Genomic DNA, 8366 nt, shown 5'->3' on the forward strand with positions numbered 1-8366 from the left:
TCGCAGGCATTACACGCATACTCTCCAAGTGCAATTAACTTAATCTCCTCAGTGTCAGGAGGTGTGTAAGTTGGGACATTTCAGCAAGGCAAGGGAAAGGGAAATTACCATATTGAGCAATAAAAGGAAAACTAACAAGTTTTACTTTTTTGGTCTCTACACCCTCCTTTTAAGCCTCTGCAAGGACTCTGAGCAATACAGGCAGAGACAGTTAATTCCAGCTATGTTACACAAATAGAACAAGTTTATAAATGAGAGCATCAGCAGTTACAAAACAAGGCAAACCATAAAGATAAAAACAGAATTGAGTTATTTAGACTCACATACACCTAAAGAAAGGTGCATCAGATACAGAACTCAGACTTAAGACCACTTGGATGCCTTGGAGGAACAACTATTGGCAATAATTCCTACCCAGGTGGTAGTGATAGGCAATGCCCAGACTGCTGCTCTCCTCTCCCAGCAGACAGGAGTGCAGTCAGTCACCATGCATCTGCTGAGCTCTGAGTCTCCAGGTGTCTACATTCACACAACTGTTTCTGCAATACACACACCAGACATTCACAAAGGGAGAAAGCAAAGGCATCTCTTCAGAACAGCTAACAAAGCTCATTGCCATTAACTTCCTCAGCTCACGTGTTACATATTCAGTTTTTCATCATGATTTAAGAAGCCTCCATCATCCAGCTTTTAGAGTGCAATACATAGTTTGTTTTTCTACATAGAAGTCCACACTCCAGCCTTTACAAAGCATACTTCTTTGCTTCAGAGCAAGGGGAAAAAAATGATTTCTGCCCTCTCAGTAGAAGAACTGCACATTTGCTTGTAGCACTGACTTCAGCTCCAACAACTGCTCATAGCACTCAAACAGAACTGATCTAAGACAGGACTGGGTTTCAGAATCATCTGATGTGGTCTGCAAGTAGTTTCTAGGACATACCTACTACTACATTGAAAAATGACATAGACCACATCTCACTGCAAGATGTGTAACACATGCAGCTTCCACGAGACTGAGGCTGGATATCACATTTACTGGCAATACCCTTTGCTACACTCCTGAATTAAAATCTCACCACCAGTTCACATCTAGAGCAACTGCTCCCTCCCAACATTCACTTTTACATTAAAATAAAAACATTAACTGTTACAGTGAGTAACCTACCAACATTAAATTTAGATGCACAGCAGTGATTTGGATAAATGTTAGTTATGTTAACCCATAAAGTTTAAAGACAATCTGTAAAAGTAGTAAAGAAAGTGTTCAGAAGTCAGGCAGAAACCCAGAACTTCTCCCTATGGCATCGTGCACCCTCAGGGGTTTTGTTAATCTTTGTGAGAAGGCTCTGTGCAGCTCCAAGTCACTCATTAAAGTTCCATCACCCCTAAAAATGCGTTGCAAGCACTACTCACATCTGTCCCCAAACTCAAGAAAAGCTGTATCAGTAGCAGACACCATCACTGTTAGAAGGATACATTCTGTCATGGCCGCAACATCCAGTTTGCTGATGTCAGGTGAGCCAGGGCAACACTTCTTGAACTCTTTCCGCAAGTCAAAAAAGGAGTAGAAGCATTCAGGCAGTAAGATATTCTGTAGAAGGACAAGGTAGCAACTGTCAGCTCAGGCAAGTTTATTTCACTTTATGCACCTAACTTGCTTTATAAAGGCTAGGAAAATAAACAAAAATAAAGCAGCTGTTGCTGTAGAGAAGTGCATTTGGCTCCTCTCAGCCATTTAAGCAAGTTTATCAACTTGTTTTTGCTTCAGCAGAGTCCTCTCTGCGGTTTAGGAAAGAGAAGTGTGCTTTTTCAGTGTCAGAGAAGCATTTGCTATTATTACTAGTGCCTCAGATCCAATATGTAAGAGAGCAGACACATGCTATTGCGACATTTATCATCAATTCTTGGTTCCAATTTTTACTGTGAAAAGCCAGAGGGCACTCGCTTCAGTTTGCAGAGCCAAGTAAATTTTGCAAGTCGAGCAAAAGGCATCTTGGTTAATAGACAAGGCAGAGTTTGCAGAGAAGAGTCACATTTCAAATATTTATTCCATTAGTAAAAAGGAAACTGGGGCAGATGAAGGTTTGATATTGTGTAGAAATTATCAGCCTGTGCTTGCTACCTGCTTTAATTACAGCGCATGAAGCAAGGAGCAAGTCACGGAGTCAGCTGCAAGTGTCAATAAAATCCTTTTTGCCCCACAACTACACCTATGATATGCTTTTGTTTGTTTGTTTCAAGATGAGGAAAGAAGAACTGGGGAAACTGTTCCAACTAACACAAACACCCCTCTCTCTCCTTCAGTCTTCTTCACAGACACAGTGCTCAGCACCCTGCTTGGCAGCAGTCTGCACTGCCTCTCTAGACAGAGGGCAGATTTAATGACTAGTCATCACAGCAGGATGATGGCATACACTGATGTACATTTAGAAAGCAAAGAGAAGTTTAATCTCTGTAGCAAGTCCTGCCTTGAAAATATTAGAGCTTACCTTAGCATACAGACAGGTGCATTAGGCAAACGATCGCCTTTAAAGACAAACTTATGGAAATGCAGACATGCTTGCCAAGACTGCCTGCTCTAGTTTTTGCACGGCTGTTTTCTTGTTCTGTCAGAGATCAAATTCTACACTCAAACTCAGTCAGAACTACTTGACTTGGTTCTTAAGGCTGGGCACCTTAAAGAAACACACATTCCAGAGTCCTAGGATTTCTGCCTATCTGGATTTTATCTGGCTTGGACATTCAAAGGCCAGGCTGGAGGGACTCTGAGCAACTGGATCTAGCTGTAGATATCCCTGATCACTGCAGGGGAGTGAGACTAGATGACCTTTAAAGGTCTCTCCCAGCTCTAAGGATTCTATAATCAAATGATTTTTTGATCCACGTCCCCATCCTCAGCGTAAGGGCATTCACCAGAAGACTACTACAGGTCTCATAAGAGCCTGTCTCCCTTAACCTAGAAGCAGAAGAAAGCAAGTTTCTAACAAATAATTTGTAGCAAAACAGCAGCAGAAGATTCTGATGACAATTTGACTCCTATCAGCGAGACTGGAGATATATACAGGGGAAAAAAAAGGAACCCCTATTGCCTATACAAAACTACTGTAAGAACTCTCCCTTCTGCTGTTCACATCATTTAGCTGCATGGGAAAGCTGTGTCTTAAAACATTTAAGACATACAACCATTTTAAGTGAGAAAATTTGTTGAAGACTTGCTTCCATTTCCTCCCAGTTATGTTACACTCTAACACAAAGTGACATGCATACAGGACTATTCCATTGGTATGAACCACATGCATGGCTCTTCTAAGGTTTTTAAGGTATAAATAGTAATAGCACTAACAAGTAATAAAAAGCTCATTCAGTACCACTTTTGGAACAACACAGACTTGCAGCATCATCCCTTCAAAGATGGGGCAGTGAAAGGACAGGCACAGAGATCAGCAGCCAATGGTTTACACCAGAACAGCTCTGATGCAAAGCAGTGCATCTCCATAGCAAGCTAGAAAACAAGATGCTATTAACACTGAGGCAGTTAATGCAGGCCTGAAGTCTTCGCATATTGCTGCAACCCTATCACTAATGGAAAGTAAGCTGTTAGCAATTTGGCAACTCTGAAGTTACAGAAAACTCTAGAGTATGGGACTAGTCATCCCTACAGCACGCCTCCTACCACTGCTCAGCTCCTCACAAGTGCAAGTACAGCCCTCACAGGGCCAACTGAGCATACAAAGGTTTATCCGAAGCTAAAAGGGAATGCCAGATTTCAAAAGGTGGTTAACCATATTCATATGGTTATGAACTGTTTGGCAGCATCCCCAAATTTCCACTTGTTAACCCATCGTAGCTCCCACAGCAGTAGATCACCAGATACAAAGTATTCTGTCAATACAGTGCTCCTTTCTCAAACACATAATTCAAAGACATTCTTCTGGCTTATCCTTGAAAGGCACCTGGGGGCTGCACAACCATTAGCATTCGCCACTGCTTGTGCCACCCATGTGGACAGGCTCATAGTTGTCTAATTATATACTGACTAATAAATAGCATTTGGATTACAGAGGTTCCCCTCAAACAACACATTTTAACTTATTATTATTTAAGTAAATATACAGAGAACATTAATAGGCAAACTTAAGTGACAGCTACATACCTTTTTGGAAGTTTCAGGATGCAGAACCTGTCTAATGTGCAATTGTCCATCAGTACAGAAACAAAAGGAAGTACCTACACCGATGTTCAGCTCATTGCTCACAGACTGATTAAACTGGTGGCAGGAACAACAAAAGACACACATGTAAGAGATCTGAGTTGCTGCACGAGGAAGTGTCACCAATTGATAGCGTTAAACCTGGTCAGCAGGATTACGCAGCTAGAATTTCTTTTTCACGCACCTTTTGCGGATATATTGCATACTAGCTAAGTGTGTGATGACTCTTGTGATATTATATTCATAAGGAAAGTGCCCCCTTTCCCCCTTCTATCAATATATGGTCACACACACAGCCCACATCATGAAAACGATTATTTTTCCATAAGCATTTATGAGAACTCTACAATGAGACAAGCTGGTTGCAGAAAACCCTCGCAGAAAACACACTTGGGCACGCTAAAAGGGGGAAAGGCTTTCGCTCCTGAGCTCAGTGAGAGTCATATACACCCCTCTTCTTATTTAGAGGCTTCAGTAGTACTACATTCTTTCCAGAGCAGAGAAGACACTAGGAGCCTTAACAGGGCTTGCCCGCACCCAGTGTTTTCACAGGGCACCTCAGCTTGGCCTCTACCATGAGTGGAGAGGCAGCTGCAGCTGTGACTCAGGGCCTAGCAGGGCAGGAGACAAGATCAGGGGGATGCCTAGCCCTCATTCTCCTCTCCTGCAGGTTCGACCATATCTCTCAAGTTGGGAAAGCAAAAGAAAGCCTCACAACACCCATCACAGGCCACACTGCCTTACCCACGTGTGGGTGTGTGCCAGGCTCCACCGCCCTGATGGCAGGGGGGGAAAGATATGGGGTAAATGGATGCTAATACGGCTTCCACCTCCCACCCAGGGCCACTGGCACCCATCAACTGGCTGTGGGGCATCACCTGTCTCAACGCCTGCTCCAGCGATGGAGCCAGCGCCAGGCTCTCCACGTCCACCTTGGTGACCTCCTGGCACTCAGCCGTCAGCTCCGGGTGGTCGGGGCGGACCAACAGGTCGTGAGGGTGCCCCAGCTCCAGGGAAAGCAGAGGAGGGGCGAGTCAGCACCCAGGTTGAGCTCCCCACCTGCAGCCCCAGCCCTGCCCTTCACCAGGACCTGCACCAGCCCGGCATTCCCACAGCCAGCCCGGCTCCCGGACCACCCAGCATAGCAGGGGGACAAGGAGAGCAGCAGCTCGGGGTTCTCCCTCCTCGCTCGAAGGAAAAATACCTTCTTAGTCCTCAGGTCAACCACTTTCCACAAGAGCTGGAGCAGCTCTCGCTCATCCGAGCCCAGCCTCGCCCCGTTGGTGCCCGCCGTGGTCACAAAGAGGATCACCAGGTAGTCGGGAGACGCCGTCATGGTGCCGCCGGGCCAGGGGAAGTGGGAAAGAATAGGAAGAAAAAAAGGAAAAAAAAAAAAAAAAAAGGGGAGGGAGGGGGGAAACGAGGGAATGGAGAAGGCAAAGAAGAGGCCACAAACTTTCCCCGCTCGAGGCGCTTCCAAGCAAGACCCAAGTGGTACAGCCCCCAACCTGCAGCCCGGCTCCCGGGGGACTTGGCACGGGGCAGATGCTCGGGCACCCCTTTCCTTTCCTTCTTTCCCCCCTTCTTTTTCTCCTCTCCTGGGGGCGGGAGGCAGCCGCTCCCACGCCGGCTGCACCCCTGGGAAGCTCGCAATGGCTGCGGGCTTTTCTGTTTGGGGCCGCGGCCCTACCTGCCCGCCCCCCCGGCCCACGTGGTGCAGGTAGCACACACCTGGCCCTGCCCGCCCATTGGCCCCGCACCGCCGGGACGTGGCAGCCGCGGGCGGGGGGTTGGCGGAGCGGGCAGCGCTGATTGCGGGCGGGGCCGGGACCGGACGGGGGGCGAAGCGCTCAACGCCGCCCCGGCTGTTCGGGAGGCCCCGACAGGAATCCCCCCCCCCCCTCCATCAGCCCCCAGCTCCCGCACCCCGCCGGGCATCGCCCTCCTCCCGCTGTCGGGAAGGTGCGCCCGCTCCTGCCGGGACACGTTGCGGGCGGGCAGCGCGCACCCTGCCCCTCCCGATCCGTGTCGACGGCAGCAGCGGGTGCCCCGAGCGGGCTCCGGCCGCTTCGGCTTCTCCCGCTGCCGGGCTTCAAGCGGAGGCTCCCGCCTGCACCGGCGCTCCCGAGCCGGCCGCCTTTTGCTGTATCCCTAACGCTGGCGCCGTGAGCGCGGCTCTTCCTCGAGGGCAGATGAACAGCGGTGATTTGTTCCCTGTGACGGCAGCTTCTTCCCCGGAGGCTTTATTATTATTATTATTATTATTTATTTCTTTTCACTACTAAATTGATGCCTTAAGTGCACACGGCTCAGAAAGGGATTTTCCTTTACAAAACTGCAGGCGAGCTCGCTGAAAACAAGACAAATAACTGACTCTTCCCGGTGAAATTCCACAGCACGTCCAGTTCTTCAGCAACTCAGTGGCACACTTCAGGCTTCACTGTGATGCTCCTTAGGACGGCAGTGCGCGTTGTACTCCTGCCCATCGCCGCGCCTTGTGTCGGAGCAGGATCCCAGCTTGCACCATCTCTCATTACGGCGGGCACACGGATGGTTTGGCAGCACAGCCTGAGTTTCGCAAGCGCGCTGGGCATGGGATCCTGCCAGCCACTCACGTTGTGCCGGCTGCCCTGTCTTGACGCGTTTTGTCGGGTTGGCTGCTGTGTGCTCCTTGCAGCGTCTGTCAGCTGTCCTGCTCTATAGCTGACGTGCCCCGGTGACAGCCTTTGCACAATGGAAGCTGCCTGGAGTAATTTTCAACTTTGGGAGGGGGTTTAAGATTCTGATAATGGCATTCACTGACTGAATCTGTTTCATTAAACAAATGCGTTCCTACTGATTTTAAAGCTGAAATCCGATGTGTTAATCTACATTAGGAAACATCTGAAACAATCTGACTGTGCTAGTTTTCTCTGTGGGTTTGTATTCCATCTATCTTGCCTCTTTCCATCAAGGAACCTCAGACTCCCAAACTCATTTTAGAACAAGCTACCATGATGCTAAGTAACCTTTTTCATAGGTTAAGCAGTACCTTAAAGGTACTTTCAGTTCCCATTATGTCTCCCAGGTTCTTCATAGAATCACAGAATGGCTTGAGTTGAAAAGGACCACAATGATCATGTAGTTCCAACCCCCTGCTGTGTGCAGGGTCACCAACCACCAGACCAGGCTGCCCAGAGCCACATCCAGCCTGGCCTTGAATGCCTGCAGGGATGGGGCATCCACAGCCTCCATGGGCAACCTGTTCCAGTGCGTCACCACCCTCTGTATGAAAAACTAACCTAAACGTCTCCTGTCTTAGTTTAAAACCATTCCTGCTTGTCCCATCACTATCCACCCTTGTAAGCAGCCATCCGATTCCTGTTTATACACTCCCTTCAGATACTGGAAGGCCACAATGAGGTCTCCCTGGATCCCTCTCTTCTCCAGTCTTCTCCACCTTCTTGATTAATCAGTATTTTATTTATTTGCTAATTTTTGAAGCCACTTACCACTAATTGCTACTGCAGTGCTATTACATTCTATTTTTCTCTTTCTTGGGTAACACATCCCCTAAAATTCCTGTTCCCCAGTCACAGTTCCCATTCCAACCTGCTTCTTCTATGCCTCCAGCACCCAGTCTGACAGCATGCACCAGTTGATCGGGTTCCTGTGTTTTGTTGCCCAGGCTCCTAGCATTTCTGTGCTGCCATTCCAGTTGCTTCTCCCTGGCTGTATGTTATCCCTGGGCCTGGTTAAGCATAGTGTTGGAGTGAAATGTCATCTTCCAGATGACATCAGTATTAGTACCTCCAGGAATGTACTAGGATGTTCTGGGGCACAACAACCTCTCATGGTACCTCCTAGCACTATGTTCTCCCTGTACTTCTGTACCTGCTGTACTTCTCCCCTCTCATATGCCTTCTGCTCCTGCAGTGTGTTACTTTTATCCCCTTTGCTAATCTTGGCATAATCTCAGTTTTTCTGTCCTTTCTGTATTAGGTCTTTCCCCCTCGCTCCTCCATCACTTTGTATCACATTCTGTTTCAGGGCATTTCTGAAACTATCCATATCTTCCCACATGCCAAGAAGCTGGTCTTAACACTGCCTTCCTGACCACTGAAACAGACCTATGTGACTGCTTCATAGAATCACAGGGTTGGAAGGGATCTCTAGA

General features: G+C 47.9%; 1 protein-coding gene across 5 annotated transcripts in view; it reads right to left on the reverse strand.

The window, feature by feature from the left end:
* The window catches only part of ESRP1 (epithelial splicing regulatory protein 1), a 30794-nt gene extending 24871 nt beyond the window's left edge, over positions 1-5923 (reverse strand). For 3 of the 5 annotated variants that reach the window (XM_015855982.3, XM_015855983.3, XM_085537201.1), the window contains exons 1-4: positions 5415-5900; positions 5089-5217; positions 4154-4267; positions 1477-1591 (exon numbers count right to left, since the gene is read on the reverse strand). In XM_015855982.3, the coding sequence (XP_015711468.2) occupies positions 1477-1591; positions 4154-4267; positions 5089-5217; positions 5415-5546 (490 nt within the window). In that variant the 5' untranslated portion in view covers positions 5547-5900. Of the gene's footprint in view, positions 1-1476; positions 1592-4153; positions 4268-5088; positions 5218-5414 lie in introns of all 5 variants that reach the window. The other 2 variants (XM_015855981.3, XM_015855984.3) reach the window with 2 other exon arrangements.
* Positions 5924-8366: the final 2443 nt, after the last annotated feature.

Source organism: Coturnix japonica, chromosome 2, assembly GCF_054131305.1.
Source record: "Coturnix japonica strain WE chromosome 2, WE-NBRP24, whole genome shotgun sequence".
Classification (NCBI taxonomy): Eukaryota; Metazoa; Chordata; class Aves; order Galliformes; family Phasianidae; genus Coturnix; species Coturnix japonica.